At 41.7% G+C, this 25,544-nt stretch overlaps 1 protein-coding gene across 2 annotated transcripts; it reads right to left on the reverse strand.

Moving 5' to 3' along the window:
- Positions 1-1,536: 1,536 nt before the first annotated feature.
- MMAA (metabolism of cobalamin associated A) lies at positions 1,537-25,268 on the reverse strand. Of its 2 annotated transcripts, XM_047798522.1 has the most exons (7): positions 25,219-25,268; positions 11,749-12,252; positions 9,305-9,427; positions 6,441-6,611; positions 5,032-5,117; positions 2,896-3,045; positions 1,537-1,889 (listed from the first exon to the last, which is right to left on the reverse strand). In XM_047798522.1, exons 2-7 carry the CDS (start codon positions 12,191-12,193, stop codon positions 1,602-1,604), a joined length of 1,263 nt encoding a protein of 420 aa, XP_047654478.1. In that variant the 5' UTR covers positions 12,194-12,252; positions 25,219-25,268; the 3' UTR covers positions 1,537-1,601. The 2 variants fall into 2 exon arrangements, with proteins under 2 accessions (XP_047654478.1, XP_047654479.1); XM_047798523.1 differs by lacking the exon at positions 25,219-25,268 and having other exon boundaries at positions 11,753-11,794.
- Between the last annotated feature and the right edge of the window lie 276 nt (positions 25,269-25,544).

Below are 25,544 nucleotides of genomic sequence, written 5' to 3' on the forward strand. Positions count from 1 at the left end.
GGGGCAGCACCACTGCTTCCATTGCTCCACAGGTGACATGTCTGTTCTTCTCCTGACAGCTTACTAAGGGAAATTAGCTGAACTGCCCGGGTGACCTTTCGAAGTTTTTCCTAACCTTCAACGATGAGATAGGCATGCCAATAACACAAAACTAAAAAAAAAAAAAAAAGTAAAGGAATGTTTGCTAAAATAATAAAGAAATTTGATTCTAGATAGGAGGCTAAGTAACAATGAAAGCTGACATGCTGTGTAAAATATTCTCAGAATAGAATGTTTGAAATATCTGGAATGACATTTTGTGCAACAGAGAGATTTTACGGTTAGAAATAATTTTACTCAAATATACATAGTTATGACCACCATCAAAGAGTATAAAATATATTCCAAGAATTAACCAGAGCAGGTGCTTTAAAGACTATCATAAAAGATCACAAGAGAATGATGGCAGTAATAAGACCATGAGAGAAAACTGAACCTTTTATAGGTTTGTACAGCTCCATGTACTCAACCCTTTAACATAATAATAATAGCAGGCAGACTTTGAATATCTTCCATGTACCATCATGACAGCAAACTGATTTTCCAGTTATCTCATTTATCCTTACCAACCCTATAAAGTTATATGCCAATTCCATTTTATCAGGGAGGCAACTCAAACTCAGAAAGGTAGGTAGGTCATTTGCCTGTACTCACACAGCTAATAAATGGCTGATTTAGGTTTAAAGTTTAAACCCACGAGTCCCAGCTCCAGAACCCCAGCTCTTAAGCACCCTGCCATGCTTCCTCTGGAGGATAAAACTTGTTCCTCCTCATCAAGAATCAAGCAGATTTTTTAAAGACGCTAATATGAAGTCAAAAGGCCAAGGAGAAAGAGAAGCAAAAACTTTTGGTACTATTCAAACCAAGTAACCTTTCAATCATTCTGATTTCACTTGGGTCTTTTTGGGGTTTACTCCAACTCCTAGGGATTAATGGGCCCACATTTTTTGTGGCTGAGTTCCCCAGTTCCCTTTGGGCTCCTCCACCTATCACAGAGACAGGTCTAGACAAGGAGACTTAAAACTGTGTTCACATCCCTACACATTCCAACTGTTCTGATACCTGCGTACATGGCCATTCAGAAATTCCTAGAATAGTCTGGTACGCTAAGTGTCAATCATGACTTTCAGCTCTTGGAAGCCCACTGTGTATTATTTTAGCCTCAAGTAAGACTTCAAAAATGTGGTGACTCTTGCTTACATTTTCTCTGGAAACTCAGAGAATAGAGAATCAAAGAAAGCATTTTAAGGTACATAATCTCTTTCTGTTCTCCTCAGCTTTCTCTGCTCATGGCTGACCCTACAGGCCACCATGCGAGGCTATGAGAATAGGAAGGAATGGAGATGATAATATACGCCAGGTACCTTAGAAGTGCTGCTGACTGCCTGACCTTGGCCATCCATAGCTAACGTTCTTCGACTTTCCAAGCATGCTCCTCAAATACGGAGGCCGAGGGCACCACAAAAGAATTACTGAAAAAATAAGCACACAAATAAGTGACTTTTTAATATTAAAATACTTTATAGAATGATACAAAAAATTATTGTACAGGATGCATTTCATTAGTCTCTGATTTTGAAAGCTTTCAACAACAAGTCTGCTGCTCGTCCTGGAGACAGGGCCCCACTGAGAACCCTCTTTTCCAGAAGGGGAATCTGCTCCCGGACTGTGGGATGGGTCCTGAAATGCTCTACCACATTTTCCTGAATGAGGTTCCACATCCAAACTTTCTGCTGCCTCTGTCGTTTGGCAGTCAGTTCCCCGCTGGCAAGCATTACGTCCCGGAATTCTTTCATTTTATCCCACATTTCTGTGATCCCCTCTCCACTTCGGGCAGAAATACGAATTACCTATGGAAAAGGGAAAAACCAGAACTATTTTACCTAAAATGACAGAAGGCGTTTTCATGGGAACTCTACCATTTAGCAATTTATTAGTCTATGGAAATAGGCAAGCAACAAAAAGGAGACATTTTATCACTGTGTCAAAGTAGATACATGGAGAAACAGCCGAAGGTAACTAAGGAGGATGACTAAGTGCAAATCAGAAACAAGACATTGATTCAAGGTCAAATTTTTTAGCTCAGAAATTTGTTTTGATTGAAAATTGCTCAAATGGTCTTCAGACGCCACATGGATGGACCTAAGAGGGTCACTAGGATGAGAAGGGCACAGGTTTCCCTGAGCCTCAGTGCCAGAAAATGAAGCTAGGTTGAGAAAGTAGCCTGTGCCCTCTGTCAAAGTTGCTTGATTCAGCAGGTGCTACAAACTGAGCAACGGCACCTGCGTGGACAGGACAGCTCTTGCCCCAGAACAGAAAACGTGCCAGGAGTGCATGGTAAGGGATGTCACCATTGCTCTCATTAGAGTGATTACAGCAGCTTCTTTAATCTAAACACAGTGTCCTCCTATGGATAAGGTGTCCACATCAATATCATTACATCACTTCCTACGGGATTTTTTTTCCTTATTGAAAACATTACCCAACAAGCATGGGAAGGAAAGTGATCACATCAAAGCCTTTTCCCTCTTACTCAGACTCTAATACAGATAATCAAATCATTAATTGCACCATAACCTGAAGGATGGTTCCTTTCAGAATGGATCTGCCATCACTTCCAAATGACTCAGGCCAGGCATTCAGCAATCTAATCTATCAGCACCTAGTTTTTGACATCTAACGGTTGAAGGATTATGTTTAATATCACAACTACACACCCTGGCTTTGTCATAATTTCCTTAGTTATAATCTCACACACAAGCAAAGACAATATACGCCCAGCCAGGGATTTACATCCTCTCCTCCAACATGCATGTCCATGTGGGATAAAAAACACAGAACTAAACGCAAGCTGACCTTTGGTCTCCAGACTCCTGAACGGCCACGGAGTAACTTCAGCGCACTCACGTACTCTGCTTGGATTCTCCGAGCTGGCACGATCAAGTCTCCATCAGATTTGGTCACAGCCACCAGATCTGCCATCTCAATTATACCTCTTTTGATACCCTCAAGAGAAAAAGAGAAGAAAGTAATTTTCCTGTGACATGTAATTATGGTAACAATGGGACACCAGTCAATGCTAAGATTTTGAAAGTCCTGCACTGTAACTTTCTCTCTGCACCCTCCCAAGCCCTAGCTACTAGGAGTCACAATTACTTGATAGAAATTACTCAAAACACTGACTCCTGGGATTACAGAAGTCATCTGCAATATCTCTTCCGCATGTGGAGACTATCACACTGAAATACAGTCAGAAAGAGAGTAAATGTATCGCCCAGACACAACATGATGGAGTGGCAGGGACAGTTCACACCGTCTCATGATGGATTTCACTTCTCAGGAGCTAACCCTGCAGGAGGCAAAGCTACCATCATTCAGGGGCTGAAAAAGAAAACATGCCTGTCACTGGTATCTGCGTTTCCAGAAACAAAGTCTCTGTAGTTTTCCTTAAATGCGTACCTCTACTTGCATTTGAGGGAAAAATAACTTGATGGCTACGAATACTTCAACCTCTTGATTTAAATTATGTTGCATGAAAAGTACTAGAAAAACCCTAAGGCCAAATTTTGTTTGGAAAATGTAGATTTTGACTCTTTTTCAAATGTCTTTAGACATAACTTTCAATGATGAAATTCTAATAGTTAATGTTTCTAAATTGCAGCACCCAGACTCTGCTATCACTAGTTTTTTATGATTAGTCAACTGAAAGGGAGGTGTTGTATAACAAAGAATTTGTCTGGTCTTTGTCCAAGGTTACCTGGGAGGTAACCTGTAATCCTTGGAGCTTCCTGGATGACAGAAGTGTTTTTGTTACTCACCATGGGTGCCTAGGACTGTACCTGAGTTTATGCAACGAGATCACACAGAATTCGGGCTGACCACACCAGAAGAACAAACCACGTGATTAGAGGGCTGGGCTAAAATATCTAATTAGGTACGTGGGCATGTGATATCTAATGTGATCTCAGCCTGCCCCCCTCAGGGAGGTGGGGGCTGGAGACTGAGTTCAATCATGTGAATAGTGATTTGGTCAGTCATGCCTACATAATAAAACCCCAAGAAAAACTGCAGACGCTGAAGCTCAGGAGCATCCCTGGTGATACACATGGGCAGGCCAAGAGGGAAATGCACCCGGAGGACACAGGCGCTTGGCGTTTGCGACCCTGCCAGGCCTCTCTCTGGGTCTCTTCGTGTGGCTGGGCCTGATTGGTATCCTTCACAATAAAACTGTAACTGGGATACTGTGCTTTCCTGAGTTCCTGAGTCATTCTCGTGAAGGAGCAAACCTAGAGAGTAGTGGGAACCCCCACATTTGCGGCCTGGGAGCCCCCAGGCTCGCCACGGGTCTGAGTGAAGGCAGTCCTGAGGAAGACGGTGCCCTCATCCAGTGAGGCTGCGCTAACTCCAGGGAGTCGATGCCAGACCCTCACTGCAGGAGGAAAGGAAGACCTCTTGACAACAGAGAAACTGTGCCAGTGGGGCCCCAGGGAGAAACAGAGGAATATCTTATGAGGGACTTTAGTACACTCTACTACACTATACTACACTCTACAATTATACTACACTATACTCCACAACTCTACTACACTATACTACACTGTGCTCTACAACTCTGCTACACTATACAACACTATACTCTACTATACTATACAACTATACTACACTATACTATACCATACTATACAACTATACTACAAACACCTCACAGCAATGGTCTCTTTGGGCTGGAGCCATCCCTGTATTTCATTTACTCCCACGTTACATGGGGAAAAGCCTAAGTTGTATGATTAACTCAAGGTCATAAATTCTATTACTTAATAAGATAGGAAAAAATCAGAGAGAATATGCCTTCAGTTATTTCAGCCAATGTGAATGATGTTTCTTTCCTCACACTAATATCCACTTAATTTGCAAAAACACAACAATGAGAATTTTGTACTTTCAGAGACGTACACTCTGTATTTTGGGGGATGAAAAAGTCAAAATAATTACCTGCAATTCATCTCCTCCTGCTGGTGGCAGTAGTAAAACAAACATGTCAACCATGTCAGCAACAGCAAACTCTGATTGACCCACACCTGAAATTTTAAATCACAACCATACACTGAAATACTCACAGGAATTTGACTCTCTCCACTACTCTGACCATCACTTCCATTCGTGATCATTTACGCACTCAGGACCACACACTCAATGTGGTCCCACTTTAAACACCCACCTCTGAACAATGTCTTTTAAATGTCACTGTCCCTCCCCACCTTTCCTTCCCTCATTCCCCGGCGAGGCTCCGTGAACAGAGTCAGTACATGTGATTTTATGGTCCTCTTCTCCCCTGATTCTCCCACCTCCACCCAGGCAACTTTTCCTCCATTGGTCCTTGGGCGGCAGAGCTCCTGGTCTCCAGTCCCACCTCCTCACCCCCTGCCCTCAGGCTGCAGGCTCTACAGATCTCTGAACTGACCACTCAGCTCACTCCTGCCTCTGTGAGTGCCCTGTAGCCCATACTTAAGTCCAACTCTCCCTTCAGAACTCAGTTCAACTGTCATCTTCTCCTTGAAGTCTTCTCTGATCCCCCAAATCTGAGCCAGGCTGTGTCACAAACATTGATCACACAGTAATACAACAATCATCTCCCCGTGGGGACGGGAATTTCTTGGGGTTTCCTTTTCAGTATTTTCATTGTGTGTAACTCTGCAAGGACTATAAGATGAAATAAAACATGGCCTAGTATTTGAGATGTGCCCAACAAGATTAATTTTCTTAGAGAATATTGTAGATATAAATAAAATGGGTATTATGTTAAAGCAGTGTTTCCAGAGGTCATTCTAATGCTGATAGTTCTCCTCCAGCACTCAAAATACCACCTTGTATAACCCTTACCCAAACACAAGGCTCAGCTTCCTTTTCTTTAAGGATAAGGATCATAGGCTATATACGCATACCTCCTACAGAGTCTGAGCTTATATTTAACTACCTCTTTAGTAAATATCTGCTGAATGGACAAAATTAAATTGTCACTCATCTCTCTTTTTTCCCTCGGCCTTAACCCGCTGCACCACAAGGGAGCTCTGTCACCCATCTTTATACAGCATCCATTATAAGGGCATTTTTTTTTTTTCTTTTGTCTTTTTAGGGCTGCACCCATGGCATATGGAGGTTCCCAGGCTAGGGGTCGAATCGGAGCTGCTGCTGCCGGCCTATGCAACAGCCACAGCAACGCAGGATCCAAGCCGCGTCTGTTACCTACACCACAGCTCACGGCAATGCCGGATCCTTAACCCACTGAGCAAGGCCAGGGATCAAACCCGTGTCCTCTTGGATACCAGTTGGGTTCGTTGACCACTGAGCCACGATGTAGTATTAGGGCATTTTATTGCTCTGAAGTAGAAAAACACACTCACCTACGGTTTCAATAAGTATGATGTCATATCCCCCTCCTTCACACAACAGAATAGCTTCATTTGTGGTCCTTGTCACACCTCCTAAAGTACCTCTGGTAGGAGATGGCCTGATGTATGCATTCATATCTCTTGATAGCTCAGTCATTCGGGTTTTGTCACCTAAGAGTGATCCTAAAACACACAGTTACATTTTATAATCATGGAGCACCTGTAAGGGCCATTCTCTACTAGCCAATTCCTAGGGAAGTGCTTTATGACATTTCTCCCAAGACCTCAAATTATATTTCACATTATTGAGCTTTTTCCCATGATATATACTATAATTATGCCATATTAATCTATTTTACACTTCAAGCTCCTCAAAACTGTAAAGGCTCCCACTGACTAGAGGTTCAAATCTAGATTCTTCAGCCTTGCATTGGAGGCTCGGAGAATGCAGCCTGCCTTACCTATACGATGTCAGTTTCCACTAACCTCCAAACTACCCTTCTATTCCCAGCTGGGGTGGTTTCTTTCCTGTCCTCCTAATAATCCTGAACTGGTGATTATTCCCCCAGAGGAAATTTAGCAATATCTACAGATATTTATACTTGTCACAACTGGGGGGTAGGCTGTTTCTGACATCTGGTAGGTAGAGGCCAAGGATACTGCTAAGCATCCTTCAGTGTGCAGGACAGCTGCCCACAACAAAGAATGTCAGTACCAAGGTTGAGAAATTCTGCTTTCAAGTGCCTCATCTATAGGACTGTGTCTTACATATTTTGTACACTGAATGCTTATTCTCAATAGGCAATTGATGTAAGAAAAGTATGGAATAAAACTAGTGCTGTTTCAGGGTTTACTGCAGTCATCTGGCAAATATCAGTACCTGCAAATTCTAGAAGACTGAAAGCCCTGGAACTAGTGAAATTACTTTCTTTCCTTTAGCCATATACTAACATCTGAAAATGTAGTGCTCTTTTAACCTAAATTTTTATTTTCACTTCTGCTCAGGAGCTAACTTTTCCAAAGATGATGCTAAACATTGAGACGTTCCTTAAAGATATGATTTCCCCATTTTCTCTTCTCTTTCCCTTATAATTCCAGTTTTGAGTTCTCATAGGTTCTAATTCTCATGCACACACCTACCACATAGCTCAACTATCTTATTTACTGTATACCAAACTTTGTTCTAAAGTAATTTTCTGGGTGAAATAATCTCTGTGTAAATCAACAATTTGCCAAAACTATACATTATTATCCTATAGACCCTAATGCACGAAAGTAAACCATTAGGAAATTACTCTCTCTTATGATTGACTTTGCAAATCCTAAACTGTTGACTGCAGACCCTTAGGGAGTGCTCCAAAGCCCAGTGCAGGGAACCTATGAGGCCAAAGCACAACAAGGATTGACTATAGGCTTCTCAAACTTTAATGGAATGTTATTTTTCAAATGTATGTACTGCTGCAAAGATAAGGTAGAAATAGGTTGTCCTGTTTATCCTTGTGTATTTTTTTCTCTTTCAAAGTCTATGTATTCTGACCTGGGAAAAAGACCCTCATATTTGGTTTGAGAAAGGTTAGGAACCACATAGCTATGCAACTTGAATCAGATTATCTCATGGCATATCTCTGCTATTCTTATCTCAAGCTATTGTTTTCTTTTGCTACTCTAGAGTATTATGAAGTATTCTAGGGTATTACGAAGGCAGGGTATATGAAAAGGAGGGCCACTATTAAAAAATTCTTTGTCCAAGCACTTATCTTCAAAATTGTTCTCAGACTATAAATAAGACCTTAAACCTTGCAAGTATACATTTTATCATTATAGTGAATCAAAGACTGAATGTTCTCAGTTAAATTTCTCAATGAGTAGTAATAAGACTTGCTGTCCACCTCTATACTGGCCTAAAGCCCCTGAAATATAATTTGATTCGCTTCACTGTTTTAGTATTAAACCCACAGAATATAAACCAGACCTTCCACCAGTCACCCTGAATCTCCCCTTTCAGAACACACATTACATTGCCTTGTGGCCTGGGTTCTTACTGTTTCCCTCATGAGATACAAAGCTCCATGAGGCCAAGAGGACCATGTCTTATTCACCATTAAATGACACAGTACCCTCCTTGCCTAAGGCCTCCCCTATGGTAGGCATTGAAATCACTGTCATGTGAGATGCCTAAATCATAAAGAGGGGTAGGAGAAGAAAAACCTTTCCTGCGTATCTATATAGTATGCTTTATGTTTCCCTTAAAGGATCCTTTGGAGAACTAAGTTTATTCATTTTATCTCTGATGAGCTGCAAATTAAACTTTGAGTGACTGCATGACCTCAAATCAGTAAGTGACTGCTGAGCGCTGTGTGCAATGTCCTCAGCAAAGCGCTGCCGGGGAGCAGCAGCATATTACATGGGCCCTCTAAAAGCTTTCTGGTTAACCAAATGTGTAATATAAACAGGTGACAAGTTATGTGGCGTACAAAGTTTTTTTTTTTTTAAGCTTAAGAGATGTTACAACAATATGAGGAAATTAATGAGTAAGAACCCACTTTCTGAAATGTGTAGAGGCTGATGCAGCCAGGAAAAACAACAGGAGGGAGGAGGCATTGAGGCTCAGGTGAGACAAAGGGATGAAATTTGCTTTGGATTATCTTCAACTGCTGGTCCCTGTTCTCCTGGTACCCAAGCTCCTCCGGAAAGCCCAGAGCCCCAGACCACCTCCCTCAGCTTCCACTGCACCCCTCAGGACTCCCTTCCATCACTGAGACCAAACTCCCAAGAGGTTAGAAACCACCTATCTATGCAAATTCTCACTAAAGTGTCACAGAGAGCAGCCTCATGAGCCCCTGCTCTGCGATTTACAAAGACTCAGCAATACTCACCACCACTGGTACAAGAAGAAGGATCCACAGCTAGCACAGATAATTTGTGCCCTCTCTCAGTAAGCATCTTTCCAAAATATTCTATAAAGGTTGATTTTCCAGCACCAGGAGGCCCAGACAAGCCTATGGTGGAAAGAGACCTTGTAATTTAATGAGGTAAATGAAATCAGCAGCATGATGAGTTCCATTAAAATAGTAAGACCATCTTCTATTTCTCCTAATTGATTAAAACCATCATTAATGTAGTTTAACATTTCCTAAAGTGGTAAATGAAAATCTACCTATTTATCTAGTTCCTGAGTAATCGGCATATACAGGAGGAAACAATTCTGAGGTCTGTATGTTCACCAAATTCACTCCTAAAAATTACAAAATGCGACTTGCCTTTTTACCGTAATGTAAACCTTTGGGGGCAGATTTCATTGCCTGTGTTGTTAATGTGCTGATTTCTCCAACATCTGCCCACCTCTCATGATCAGGAACTATTCCACCCACCCCAATTCTGTTCATGCTATGTTCCCATTGGAAAAACAACTCATTATTCCAGAAATTCCCAGTGACTGAGAAAATAATTTTCTATTTATGAAAGATACTTTTTTTTCAGCTCACCCATAACTCAAAGAAATAATATAAACTGAATCCTGGAAAAAAATTACCTTAATAAAGGCAGGAAATGCCCCTATGTGGAGTGTATGGCCAGTAAGAGCACAAACTCTGGAGCCAGATGGCCAGTTCTCTATCTCTGCCTCCTTTGAGCTGTGTAATGTTGGGCAGGTCACTTAACCATCCTGTACCTGAGTATACGCTGCCGTAAAATGGATTTATATCAGGTTGTTGTAAGGAATAGATGAGTTAATTTGTAATATGTTTAGAACAGCACAGGGCATCGAGAGATATATAACCATAAGCTCAATAAAGTCTATAAAACATAAGCACTTAGCTGCGACTGTATTCAAAAGGGCATATGATATACGGTATGCTTGGCTCCCTCCCACAAGTTTCAGAGCAGGTCTCTGTCTTAAAAATCTACATGGGTGCTGAATAAACATTTGTTGCCTTAAATTACGATGGTGATAAAATAACAGCAAAATGACCCAGGTTCATCTGGCCTCCTAAGGTCAGGATGGAAGAACCAGAGGAGAGCTGCAAATTTATGAGTTGCTGGTTAACTCCAGGTATTTCTGGACATTCTCTCTTCAAAGATTCTCCAAAGCCTAATACGTAAACATTTCGTCATAACTGGAATTTCTCTTTGGGAGTCTGCTATTTCGCCTGTTTGCAATGCATAGAGATTGTTAACACCCAGCGTAGTGCTCTCAAAAAGAGTCCCCGCAGTGAGGGCAGAAGAACAAGATGTGTCAAAAATAAGTATCAGCAGGTGAGCTCTTTTTAAAGTTATCTTTAAAGCATTTAGGCCCCGTGACCCTAAAAACTAGGAGGTTCTAGGCCCGTATTGCAAATAAACTGAGAGATAGAAGTCTAACGTAATGCCAGTCCATTTTTAAATGTAGGTACTTATTCCTCGCGAAGTTTCTGCATTTTGTCCACCACTTTAAGTTCTTTTTAGTAAGAGGGCTAGTTGGAACCACCTAGTTTGACATCAGGAAAAGTGCTCATTCTGCCCAGAACTGACTTGCTTAATTCCTTCTGGTTAAACATATCTAGATTGTTCGATAATGCACAATTTCAAAAGTATAGCAAGCTTATTTGCCATTACAGAAACAGGCCAACTGTTCAAGAAGTCAAGTGAACAGCTAGTATTTTTAGACAGCAAATGAATATGGCCTCTTGTTTTTCAATACATTTTGGTATCAAGATGGCTGTGCTGAGAGCCAAGCCATTTCCAAAAACTCTTAATAAAAAAAGTATCTGAAAGAAATGAGATTTGCTTATAGAAAGACTAATGAAACACCTAAGAAGCAAAATTCTGAAATTTGATATGGATAACTACAGGTGGTAAACCACCACAACAGGGAATTCATTTTGGACTATTAACCAGAAGTTCTACTGAGAAAAAGGGGTAAATGGGTTAAAAGTTTTTCCTGGCCATGTTTCTATTCTGGGACCCACAGTAAGAATCCTGCCAAAATAGAAATCTCATATTATTCTCTTAAAATACTGAGCCTTGGTTCAAATGGTCATGGTATTTTTTCCCCCAACATAACAGAACTAATATTTGCAATGAATAGGCATTTAAAAATGTGAGAAAAAGAAATATATATATATATACACATTATATATGTATAGTTATAACTGGGTCATTTTACTGTACAGCAGAAATTGACAGAACATTGTAAATCAACTATAATTTTAAAAATTAAAAAAATAAAATTAATTTCAAGTTTCTTAAAGGAAAAAATCCTATTAGATCATAAACTATTTAGACCTACTTTAAAAGAAAGAATTTAGAAAAATATTTAGTGGGGAAAAAAAAAAAGACTGACCTACTCGAAATGCTAGTGGTTTTCCTTTATTTAATTTTTCTTGTTCTCTGAGGTAGACTAATACTTTCTGAAGAAGCACCTGGGCTAACTCTTTTTTCCGGCTGTGAGTTGATTCTATAAGAGTTATGGCCTCTGCTAAGCAGGCCCTTTGCCCTTGGATTAAACCAGTATAAAGTTTATCCACAAATCTTTGTTCTTTATCAGAAAGTCCTTCACTGTGTTCCTTTAAGGTTGTCTGAAGACATAATTTTCTCTTTAAATCATTAGACAGCAGCAGCCACTTTGTACAATGGAGTCCAAGAGAATTGAGTGGCCGAGCACACGGGATTCCTGATCCAAGATGAGTACTTGAGTGAAAGATGAAGTGGTAGCGTCGTAAAGGTGTTCTTAAAAGGCCTCTTAGGAAGTACCGATGAGGATGTTGGAGCAGTATGGAAACATTCATCTTGTTTGTAACCGAAGATGATGATGGACAGTCTTTGGTTCAATGTGATTTGTGACTCCCTAAGAGAAAGAAAAACATATTTTTCCCAGTTCTACATATAACTAAGATACTGGAGTAGTGAGACTACAAGCTTAGCATTTTCCTTAGATTCTAAAACACAACATAATCAAGGTTTTGGTTATACAAATGCATAAACGTTTCTTCCCAAACACAAGAGGGAGGACTCCCTCCATGTCTGCAGTTAATATTCCAAGTAGCCCAATGGGGTTCCCTTGTGGTGCAGTGGGTTAAGGATCCAGTGTTGTCACCGCAGCAGCTCAGGTTGCTGCTGTGGTGTGGGTTCAATCCCTGGCCTGGGAACGTTCACATGCTGCAGGTGTGGACAAATCATGAAACTACTGCTCTGGTGTGACGTGCATGAACAAAAATTTCCTTTTAAACAAAAAATACACCAAACCCCCCCACCTCCATCCCATTTTCTCATGCTTATTTTCTTTGTCTACAGACCTTATATTCATCATAGAACAATTTCCTCAGATCAAATATATCTTATTTGGAAGCTCATTCAAAAGGTTAAAAAAAAAAATCCCTGTGATGTTGGCTTTTTATTCATTCTCCACAAAAGAAAGGTGATTAGAAATGCTGGTGATAAGGCCTAAGTTCAGATCCAAGTTTGTATTCAACAAACTTGCCTGCAACACAGACACACATGCAAAGAATGGCCTCGCATAAGCACACAAACCACCACTGCCACCACAAGCAGCCCTCATGTGAAATCAACTGTGAGGACTGCATGGTGACTAGATCCAGTGTATGCCAAAGTACGTCAGAACCATCTGGATGTTTATTAAAAGTGCACGTTCCCCACGCAGGAATCAGAATCTCTGTGGAAAGCACACTAAAGTTTGAACCACTATGAAATTGGATGAGGGCCCTTTATTTAGAATGACTCATAGTCTCCCCTTCAGACTGTATGAGACCATGAAGTCCGACAGAGTCCCCTGAGAGACAGGACAGTGCAGAGGTCAGGAGCCTTGGCCACTCTGCGTCTCTGCCACTTAAGCTTTAATGACCTTGGGCAAGTTACTCAACCACTCTGGGCCTCAGCTTCCTTTTGAGTTAAGAGAATAGGCAAGAGGCTATGAGAGCAGTGAGAACAAGAGTGAATCCATGTAAAAACAATGCCTGGCACCGAGTAAGAGCTCAATGAACACTAGCTGTTATTATTACGATAACAATTACACTAGCTGTTATTATTACACCAATTTATAAAACTTTAGTAAAAATTAGGTCATAGAGCTAGCTTCCAGTGGCAAACTAAAATTTACAAATGATACATTTAACCTACCCAGGTGGTCTTTTTGATTATTTGAAAACTTTAGTTTTTGAGTACCTGGTAGCATAATGAAATAAATTACCTTATTGCTCCAATGTACCTCTCTAAATTGTATTTCAAGGCCAGCATGAAATTAATTTTAGCTAAATAATGTTCCATTAGGAAAAAAAGGGAAACATTTTAAGGGTTTTTTAATTGTTAGAATTATAACTGCTTCTCATTTTTCTCCTTGGGGGGGCAGGGGGCATTACGGCTTCCATCTGTACAAAATTAGTATTATTCTAAGCAGATAATTGATTTATTTTAAAATAAAAATGTTTCTAAAAAACAATTTTAAAATATCCACTACAACCTTTCACACAAACACACAAAAAGACATTTAAAAAAAATTAAGGGATGCTCTATTCTGGAGGCCCTCTCTTGATAACATCTTTAGACACACTTCTCATCACCACCAGCACCACTGCCCCCAAACTGGATGCCCACAGGTCAGGCTCTTTTCTGAGCATGTACTATATTCCGGGTTCTAGGTCCCAGGCTAGGTTGTAAGAACAATGGTGATGAAAATGCTTTCGGTGGTGAAGACAATGACATTTTACTATGTCCCAGTCACTGTACTATAAGCTTCAATATTCATATTCCAAGGCTGCTGTAACAAATTCCCACAAACTGGGTGGATTAAGACAAGAGAAATTTATCCTCTCATGGTTCTGGAGGCCAGAAGTCAGAAATCAGTGTTAGCAGGTGTCACTCCCTCCAAAGGTTCTCAAAGGGGACTCTTCCTTACCACACCCAGCTTCTGGGAGCGCTAGGCACGCCTCAGCTCACAGCTGCATCGCTCCATTCTCTCCTGTCTTCAAAGGGCCTACTCTTCTCTCTCCTCTGTGTGAACATTTGTTGTTGAATTGGGCCCATTCAGAGAACCAAGGTGATCTCAGCTCAAGAGCCATCTGCAGAGACCCTTTCTCCAAATAAAGTCGCATCCTCAAGTTCCAGGGATTTAGGACATGGACATGTTTTTTCAGAGGCCCCATTCAATTCACTCACCTCCTTAAGTGGGCTACCTCATTACTCACCCTAGATATTATCTCACCCAGCCCAGCACTTCAACAGCTCACAGAAGAAACACTATGTCCAAAGAAAGAACAATGTGCTGTGGGAACAGTCAAGATTATAGCAACCCTCGCCGGGGAGAAGGCTCAGGGTGTGGAGGAATCACCATCAGGGCTGAATCTGAAAGGGTAAATAAGGTGAAGAAGGATGAGGGAGGCTTTCTAGGCTGAGAACATACTTGCACAGAGGCCGAGCTGGGACCTGGTCTCTCCTCCACCATATCCGAGAGGATTGAGAAGTTCCGTGAGGCAGAACTCTGGTGGGTGTGTGTGTGGGGGGTGTGGGTGGGGGGTGTGGGTGTGTGGGGGGGGTGTGGGTGTGTGTGTGTAACTACTGATACGAAATGAGGCCAAGTCAGGATGTAAACTGAGGCCAAGGAAGTGGATTTTGTCTTGCTGGTAGGGAAGAAATGACGGAGGCGTTTATGGAGGCGAGTGACCTCATCAACTCTGGTTTTTAGGAGATAACCTAGGAGCAGTGTGGAGAAGTCCAGGGCGTCCAGACCCTGGTAACATACAGCCTAGCCTAGAAAACCCTAGCAAAGACCCAACGGAGATGATGAGGACTTGGACCAAGGCAAAGCGTTAAGGGCTGGAAAAGAGAAGCCAGATTCAAGACCCTCCTGTCCATGGGAGGATCCCCAAAGCCTGCCATGGAGCTGGCACACTGCAATTATTCAAAAAAAAAAAAAAAAAAGCTAATCTGATCTTATTTAATTTCCCTCTTGCCTGTCACTCAAGAGTTTATGAATCATTTTCAAATACTTCACTTTTTTCTCACAGACAATCCACGAGGACAGGTGGACAGTCATTATTCTCATTTAATAAGGGGAAACCAAGAGTGAGGTAGGTTACTACAGTCATAGCCAGCGGCAGAGCGAGGACTCAAACCCAGGCCTTTTGACTCTCTGTGGCATTTTTTCTTAATAAATTTAAAATAAAGGAGAGGTCTTTTGGCCAAAAGAAATAGATACTAGTAGTTCTGTCCCTCTCAAAGAGGTGAGAAGCATTTTCATGGTACAGTGATGGTGGCAGCATTAGAAAGAGCCAAAGAACAGAGAAAGAGAAAATAATGACCAGGATACAGAACATTTTTATTACCAACTCAGTCCCTTTTTCCCATGCAGGAGATGCTATCATATGTAGTCTAAGAAAAAATTAGATTTAAAATATACCCTTTGCCCTATCACAGCTATCTCTTGTTATCCACCAAAGTTATGTTCAAAAAAGAATACATTCAGAGAAAGAAAGAAACAAGGTTACAAAACATTCATTCAACAAATATTTGAGCATCTACTACATGCCATGCGATAATCTAGCACTGAGGGTGCAACAATGATCAAATAAAGTTCTTGCCCCATGAAGCCAACATCCTGATAAGGGAAGACTGACATGAGATATATAAATAAGGAGGCCAGTGTGGCTGGACCAGAATGAACAAGAGGAAGTGTACAAGAGAAGGCCAAAGAGGGGATCAGACACAGGGCCTCAGGGATGACTGGAAGGACTTTGACTTTGAATGAGAGGGGAAGCCATGAGACAGAAGAGAACCTGATCTGACTTCTGTTTTGAAGGGATCTGATGGGGATTCAAAAACAGAAACAGGAAGGCCAGCTAAGAGATTACTGCAATAATGCAGATGGGATGACAGGAACGTGGACCAGGTCGGGTGATGACAGACTCTGGATGAATTCTGGAGGACCTGCTAATGAATGGGACATGGGATGGGAAAGAGAACAGTCAAGAAGGAGGCACAGGTTTTATCCTGAACCACAGCAAAGATGGAGCTGCCCTTTAATGAGCTGGGGAAGACTGCAGGAGGTGAGGTAGGAGGTAAGGTCAGGCATTCAGCTTCAGATACATTAAGCTTAAGATGCTTAAGAAATATCCAAGTGGGATCTGGAGTAGGCAGTTGCATTTAGCAGTCTCAAGAAGAGGCCAGAGCTGAGGTATATATTTGAGACTCATCAATGTTTAAGTGTCATTTAAATTCAGGAGACCATATGAGATTACCAAGAGTAAATGGAGATAAAGAGGTGGTGTGACTCCTTTTTTCAAAAAATTTTACACACAGAAGGAAAAAGTCAAAGTATTATGGTGCTTGTATGTTGTTTTTTGGCTGATCATTCTGTTTCTGATTTTTTTTTTTTTTTTTTGGTCTTTTGTCTTTTCAGGGCCGCACCTGTGGCATACGGAGGTTCTCAGGCTAGGGGTCTAATCGGAGCTACAGCTACTGGCCTACACCACAGCCACAGCAATGCAGGATCCGAGCTGTGTCTGAGACCTACATCACAGTTCACAGCAACGCAAGCTCCTTAACCCAGTGAGCAAGGCCAGGGATTGAACCTGCAATGTCATAGTTTCTAGTCGGATTCATTTCCTCTACACCATGGTGAGAACTCCATTTCTGATTTTTTTAAAATAAGTATATGTTACTGTGGTAGGCTGGTTTATGGCCCCACAAAGATGTCCATATTCTAATCTGTGGAATTTGTGATTGTTCTGTTATATGCCAAAGGGGAATTAAAGTTGAAGATGGAATTAAGGTTGCTAATCAGCTGACCTTAAAAGTAAAAAGATTAGCCTGAATCATCCAGGTGGATCCAATGTAATCAGCAAGGTCTTTAAAAGGAGGCAGAGAAGAGTGATGTCCTGTGAGGAGGACTCAATCCTCCCTTGTTGGCTTTGAAGATGTAGTACAAGAGCCACAAGCCAGCCAAATAATGCAGGCAGTCTCTAACAGCTGGAAAAGACAAAACACAATTGCCCCCTAGAGTTCCCAGGACTGAACTAAGGCTACTAATGCCTTGATTTTAGTTCAATGAGACCCATGTCAGACTTCAGACCTCCAAAACTGTAAGATAATAATTGTGTGTTGCTTTAAGCCAGTTTGTGGTGATTTGTTATAGCGGCAAAACCAATACAGTTGCTATAGTTTGGTTTTTTTTTACCTTTTTTAAAGTTAAAATTTAGAAGTTTTATAATTTTAATGAGAAATGTTTAATTCATCTTTTAATTTGTAACTGTCGTAATCAGTAACTTGCTTCCTACTGCAGTTAGATTTCTTCATGAGAAGCAAACGAGTCTTTAACCAGTTATTGGACCATCAGTATTACATTCAATGTATATTTACGTGTCAATTTCTAAACTAGACATCAAATTAGCATATGTACTCAAAAACCTAGTAAATTATTTGTAAAGTGAAAAAAATGATAATCGTATTTTAGCTACAATTCTCTGCACAGAGATTCTATCAGAATCATCGTATTAAGATTTGAAGTTCAAAAGCACTCTGAAATAATGTGATGCATATGGGCTAGTGACCATTTGTGAGCATGGTAGATTTTTTCTTAACCATCTCTATGTTGTAATATAATTTAGGTATCCAGAATGCATACCTTTCACTTTCTACCTGACAAACACCTGCTAAGTTTAACTATCACCTCTTCTAAGACACACCTTCCCCCACCTTTCCAATCAACTGTTCTATCTTCAATGCTCCACAGCCATTTATTCACAACTCAAAGTTCCTATCCTCTTGTTCTCTAATTTCTCCACGTACAGACCTCCCCTGCCCCATTCTCACTCCTCGTTGCAGTTGATGATCCTCCCAGAGAAAGGACAATATCTTATTCCTTATTTCCTCAGTATCTATCTAACACAGTGATTGCCACATGGTAGCTTATTTATTTTTTTCTAAGGCTCATGAGAGACGCTTTATCTACTTCATGTTGATCTAATGTAATACAAGAAAAATCTGAGCAACACTCTCTTTTTTTTTTTTTTCTTTTTAGGGCCGCATACTCGGCATATGGAAGTTCCCAGGCTAGGGGTTAAATCTGAGCTGCAGCTGCCGGCTTACACCACAGCCAGAGCCACAGCCACAGCAACACAGGATCCGAGCAGTATCCATTGCACCTCCCAGCAAAGCATGATCCTTAACACACTGAGCAAGGCCAGGGATTGAACCCACAACCTCATGGATACTAGCTGGGTTCATTATCACTGAGCCACAACAGGAACTCCCAAGTTTGAGTAACAGTCTTAACCTGTGTGATCTGAGTTTCACTAAAAACATCCTATCTTCTAAGTTCCCCATTTTGAATCAAAGCACCTTTTTTTTTTTTTTTGTCTTTTTGCTATTTCTTGGGCCGCTCCCGCGGCATATGGAGGTTCCCAGGCTAGGGGTCTAATCGGAGCCGTAGCCACCAGCCTACGCCAGAGCCACAGCAACACAGGATCCGAGCCGCGTCTGCAACCTGCACCACAGCTCATGGCAACACCAGATCGTCAACCCACTGAGCAAGGGCAGGGACCGAACCCGCAACCTCATGGTTCCTAGTCGGATTCGTTAACCACTGCGCCACGACGGGAACTCCAAAGCACCTTTGACATTTAACTAACCTTCCCAAACAGGAAAACATACAGATAAGTTTGTAAGGGATCAAAGCCCAGTAACAAGAGCATTACTAGATGAAAATATGTCCACTTATAACAATGCAAACAGTTTTCCCAAAATAACTAAAACATCAGTATTACATTCAATGTATATTTACATGTCAATTTCTAAATCAGACATCAAATTAGCATATGTACTCAAAATAAATAGTATATAAATTTTGCTCCAACATTTAGGAATAGGGATTTCTTACAATTTAATTGCAGTCTTTCTCAACAGATCTATGCCAGCTATCTGAGAAGCTTATGGTTTACTCTGCAGGGTTTATCACAATTTGAGATTGTGAAGTTCCCCATCCTTTGATGCCAAAAGAAATCTTAAAAAGCCTTTAAATGAAAAGAAAGAGCCAGGAAAAGGATACCATTTTACGTCACTTTTCCTAAAACCAAAAGGCTATTTAGGTGTATGTAATTTTCAGATTTTATACTTTCAAATCTCTTCCTGAGGGCTGATTTTCTTGGTGCCGCCAAACCTTCTGGATTATCTGAATAGCAGAGCAGCAGCTGCTACTCTCTATTGAATGTTTACTATGTGTGAGCTATTATGCATGCATTTCCTCAGCTAAGCCTCACGACAGATGAGATTCTATTTTACAGGTGAGGCTCATCAGGTTAGGTTGATTGGTTGAGGCCTCACAGTGGCAGAACTTGCGAAGTACTATGGATTTCATAAATCCAGAGCTATATGGTATCAACTCTGGACTGTATAAAAAGAGGAGTGGTGTCATGTCACATTAAGGGAACACCAAATAACCCTTCACATCTGAGTATGAAATTATTATGGCAGGCTGTTTTATCTTCATTTTGTTTCTTTTTCTTTCTCTTTTTTTTTTCCTTAGGCCCAAATGAAATATTAGTTCACCTTTTCTGTGTTATCAGTAGGAGATCCCAATAATGTGACAAAATAGACCAAATTTCTAAAAATTTTAAATGTTTTCTTGTTCAATCCACAGAATAATTCACACCTGATAACTAAGTGCATAACAAACTTAAACCCACTAATTTAACCAATCAACCTGATTTTAAAGTTCATAAATTTTTAAAAAGTCAGCATTGTCAGAGCTCCTTTCTGCCCTTATTTCCATGTCACAGGCAGAACACACCAAGTCTACCAGGGGGGCAAAATCATGCAGGTAGGGAGAAGGACATCCCACCTGCTCATGTAACTAAGCACCTTTTTCTTCTTTCTTACAGAAAGAAATCAAAGAACTTGGCCAATAATTAAGTCAAACTGTTTCCGTGAGTTCTTACGCATCCTAAGAGTACGGTGTCATTCTACAATTTTAAGCTGAGCACTAACAAAACAGAAATTCTGCAGCATTTACAACACTTAGTAAGGTACCTCAAGCACTGCCATTCCTAATAAACCAGAATGTCAACTTATTAATATATAATGAACAACATCAAGTGGGCAAAGGTAATGAAAAGGGTTGGTAAGTGCAACCCTCCCCTGTAAGAAGGTTCATATGACAGCAGCATTTTAAGTCGCTTGTTTCCCTCCAAAATAACTTGTATATCCATTTATTCTCTCCACCATCATGCCCACATTTCTCTGCAATAGCTTTCAAACTTTGATCTCTTCAATACATTTCTATCAATCAACACTCAGGCATTGTAACTGAAACAAAAGTTTCACAAAACATTACTTACATGTGATAAGATCTTTTTTTTTTTTTGCCTTTTTCTAGGGCCGCTCCCGCGGCATATGGAGGTTCCCAGGCTAGGGGTCTAATCGGAGCTGTAGCCACCGGCCTACACCAGAGCCAAAGCAACGCAGGATCTGAGCCACGTCTGGGACCTACACCACAGCTCACAGCAACGCCGGATCCTTAACCCACTGAGCAAGGGCAGGGATGGAACCCACAACCTCATGGTTCCTAGTCAGATTCGTTAACCACTGCACCACGATGGGAACTCCTTTTCTATTTTTTTTCTTAAAATGCAGATTACAATCTACCAATGGGCATAACCTAATAAAGCCATTTCTATGGCCATTATTAACTCACCCTCCATAGTACCACTTATAAAATGTAAATCTGACTATTACTCACTGCTTAAAATAGTTAAAAGTTCCCTCTGCTTTATCTTTGTTTGTTTTTGCTTTTCTTAGGGCCATATCCTCAAAATATGGAAGTTCCCAGGCTAGGTGTTGAATCGGAGCTACACCACAGCTCACAGCAACGCCAGATCCCTGACCCTCTGACTGAGGCCAGAGATCAAACCTGCATCCTCACCAATCCTCGTCAGGTTTGTTTCTGCTTCACAACAGGCACTCCCTGCTTTAATCTAGTTAAAAAGGTTTTTTTTTCCCCTGTAATTCATTCATTCATTCAGCAACGATTTATTTAGAATCTAATATATGCTAGGCATTCTGCTAAGCCTTGGAAGGCACTGGCATACAGGTCCAACGTGGCTCCTAACATTATGAAGTTTCCAATCCAGCCAAGACACTCATTACATAAATATTTCATACTCTTTTGAGTGTTCTTATCCACCTCTCCAATTTAATTCATCCTCCACTTTTACCATATTGCTGTAACTATTCTGATCTGCACACAGATCCTGGCAAAACCCCCTCTTTGGACATCCTGGCCTTTGTCCAGGATGTTCCTCCTGAATGCAATACCTTAAGCATCTCACAAATTTCTTCTCAGCCCTCAAGAGTCAACACAAAAGTCTCCTCCTCTATAAACAGTTCCCTGGCCTCCTTTCCACACCCCTTTGGTCATCATGTCTATCTCTTGTCATCATGAACAAGTCACATCCCTCTATTAGAGTGCTGACCACATCGTTCTGTGACTATTTTTGGCAGCACCTGCAGCATGAGGAAGTTCCAGAACCAGGGATCAAACACAAGCCCAACAGTGTCAATGCTAAATCGTCAGACCACCAGAGAACTCCTATGACTACTTTTTTTTTTTTTAGGGCCATAGCCAAGGCAAATGGAGGTTCCCAGGCTAGGGGTCTAACTGAAGTTGTATCTTCTGGCCTACACCACAGCAACACAGGATCCTTAACCCACTGAGCAAGGCCAAACCTACATCCTCATGGATGCTAGTCAGATTTGTTAACCGCTGAGCTGCGATGGGAACTCCTATGACCACTTTTTAAGATGTCAGCCTTGCCTACACTGAGCTACTGTTGTACCCACAGCAGTCTGTTCATCACAGAATGAGTGAATGTATAACTTTGTATGGGTCAATAACTCCATTACTGATTACTCAGTTGATCCTTGTTTGAAAACGTACATTTTTCTAGATTTTACAGTACAAATATAGTTTTAGAACTTCCTTCTTAAAGTCTAATTTCAACATATGGATGTTTTCCTTCATTAAAAATCTCAGCAGCAGCCAGTCTAACCTGAGATATTTGTCTTGAAATTGACCCAATGAATATTCTCCATTCAATAACTACTCTGGCAAATAAAAGCATGCAGGATTTCCAAAATCAATACATTAGGTCAGTGTCTGAGGCACAGCGAGGTTCATAACAGGCAAAACAGTGTAACACCACATGTTTTCATTTCTCAATGCTAATCACTTCTGATGTGAAGATAAAACTGTCAGACACCATCAATCTGTTTACTATCTCCCTCCACCCAACAGAAGGCTTTACTTTCTCCTTTTCAAATAATTTCAGCAAACTTTGGTAGAGAAGAATGACTTTTTAAACAAGAAACTTTTAAATAGGTCATTGTTATATAAGAGTAATAAAGAACACATTCTGAATTCATTCGGGGAATATTCTAAAGTTCTCTGTCCACTTTACCTCTTATCACTTTCCAGGTTAAGACTTAAGATTTCCCAAAGTATACTTTTAGGTTTCAATCTTCGGGGGAAGTCTCGATTTTTCACAATTCCATTACCCGTCAATGTCTTGATTCATTTCTGCTGCTACTAGCCGAGTTCAAATCCGAAAAAGTCTAATTAAGGGGCTCTGAGACTAGCTATGGGACCTGGGCAATTTCTACTACTCACCATATAAAAATATGAAGACCTACACCTCAGTGTCATAGTAAGTACAAATGAAATAGTATTCAGGAGAGGGCCTGGCATCAAGCAGGAGCTAATCAACTGTAAGGAACCTTCTTTTCTCTCTCTCTCCTCCCCTCTCCAGTCCTCCATCTTCGACTTCACAGCAGACTCATACTGAACCGTTAATGGGATCTCCTTACTAACCCAAGTAGAATCCCTCCAAAACCTCCCTACAGCGTAGGACAGGGGTTCTCAAAATGTGGTCCCCAGACTGGCAGCAGCTCCATCAACTGAGAACTGATAAGAAAGGGAGATTCTCATGCTCCATACCTCCTGAACCAGAAACTCTGGAGGCAGGGCCAAGTCTGTCAGCTGATGGTGATGTATGCTCAAGTTTGAGAACCACTGCCTGAGGATAAAGTCCTGTCTGGTATTGAAGGGTTTCTCAAACCAGTCTTCTACTTACTGAACTTCTCAGGCCTCTCCTAGGGTTTACTCAGTATCTTACCATCTTCCAAACCTGCTGCTTACTTTCCCAATTGAAATTTTACTCACCTGCTACATCCTTCCTCACCATGACCCCTATCCTATTCAACCCAGGTTCAACCCACTGTTTTCTTAAATCCCTTCCTGACTATCATGGTTTCTAGGTTTTCCTCTTTTTAATCCAAATTATTTTTGAGTACTCAGGTGATAATCTGCAGAGGTCACAATCTGGTTGTTCCTGGCCCACAGAGGGTGTGCGAGTGCAAAACTAAATTGGTTGCCAGTAACATTAAAAATCAAGAAAAGGGAGTTTCCGTTGTGGCGCAGTGGTTGACGAATCCAACTAGGAACCATGAGGTTGCAGGTTCTATCCCTGCCCTTGCTCAGTGGGTTAGGGATCCGGCGTTGCCTTGAGCTGTGGTGTAGGTCGCAGACGCGGCTCGGATCCCGCGTTGCTGTGGCTGTGGTGTAGGCCGGCGGCTACAGCTCCGATTAGACCCCTAGCCTGGGAACCTCCATATGCTACAGGAGTGGCCCTAGAAAAGGCAAAAAGACAAAAAAAAAAAAAAGCCAAGTCACAAAAAACACAGATTTGGGGGCTGTGCTGGACAAAATGTGATCTGTGTATGAGAGCGCCACATTCCTACACCACAACAATCAGCTGAGGGGCAAAGTCTCAACCACTTACCAGCACCTTCCACACCAAATGTAGGCTTTTAAGCATCTTAAAATACCTCAAACTCTAACTTACATTTCTTAGAGCTATGTAACTTTTCAAGTTTCTTTTGTCCTTCCTAACAGACTACAGTGTTTAAAACAACTGAACCGTCCTGACCTTTTTTCTTATTACCTTGAATACAAATCGTTACTACATGAAAGAATATTCTGGACACTGTACACTTCAAAACAATTGGGAATCTGCACAGGTTTTCAAGAAACCTTTGACTTTCTACCAACTTGGAAAAGCTATAGTAGTGTTTATTTTCCAAATAATATGTATTAGGACACAACTCTCAAGGTAATAAGAAATTTTACATGCTATTTTGGCTGAGGTTGTCTTTCATGTTTTAATGAGAAAGGCAAATTATTTGAATCCAGTACGTTTGCTAGAAGAGACCAAGCCCACGCCTGGCACAGTATCTGACAGAACTTAGATGCTGTTTGTGACTTGGAGTTTGAACTCTACTTTTATATCCCGGATTTGATTCCATTAAAAAAAAAAAAGTTTTAATTTCACTCTTTGGTAGTGGCTACACATGACTATCGCTGCCTTTTTCCGACCCAGCCTCTGGTTCACCATTCGCCAAGCTTGGCAGCGGCAAAGTACCAGCCACCTTACCAAAATTGCCTTAATGTGACACAAGGGAAAACTCACAAACCTGCCCCAAATGATAAAATACTCTCAAACGCTGTTTAGAGAATTTCCTTTTTAAGGAGAAAACAAAACCAACCTTCCCTTTGAACCCAGTTTGCCGACGGCCTGCTCGTCCACATCCTGCCCAAACCCCCATCATCCACCTCAATAGTCTCCTCCTCCTTCCCCCGCCCCAAATCCTGCAGGGGGCGCCCCGGACGCCGAGATGGCCCCCCGGCCGGCGGCCAGTGTCGGGAACCCGGCCCTGACTCGCGACGCCGCACTAAGACTTCCCTGTAACTCACCCTCTCGAGGCCGCGGAAGTGCGGCCCGGCCCCGCCCCTTCCGCCGGACCTGTTCGCCCCGCCCCCGCCCTCGCCGGCGCGCAGGCGCCGAGCTCACTGCCGGCTCGTGGAGCCCGGGGAGCGGCTGGGGGCGGAGCGCCGAGGTGCGGGGCGTGGCGCTGTCCCGGTGGACGTGGCCGAGGGCTTTGGGCGTGTGGTGCGGGCTCTTGAACATGAAGGCTTCCGGGGCTGCGGTGGGTGGGGAAGTCGACCGGCTGCCTCGTAGCGGGAAAGTGAGCGAGGCAGAACAGTTTACGGTCTTCATGGGTAGCTTTTTCGAGGGTAGG

Source organism: Phacochoerus africanus, chromosome 10 (genome assembly GCF_016906955.1).
Source record: "Phacochoerus africanus isolate WHEZ1 chromosome 10, ROS_Pafr_v1, whole genome shotgun sequence".
Lineage (NCBI taxonomy): Eukaryota > Metazoa > Chordata > Mammalia > Artiodactyla > Suidae > Phacochoerus > Phacochoerus africanus.

Coding starts and splice junctions, on each gene's coding strand:
- MMAA (XM_047798522.1), bottom strand. CDS start 12,193: ATGAATGTTTCCATACTGCTCCAACATCCTCATCGGTACTTCCTAAGA. Junction 3,046..5,031: donor CAGGAGGAGATGAATTGCAG/GTAATTATTTTG, acceptor TTTTCTCTTGAG/GGTATCAAAAGAGGTATAAT. Junction 1,890..2,895: donor CAGGAGTCTGGAGACCAAAG/GTCAGCTTGCGT, acceptor CCTTTTCCATAG/GTAATTCGTATTTCTGCCCG.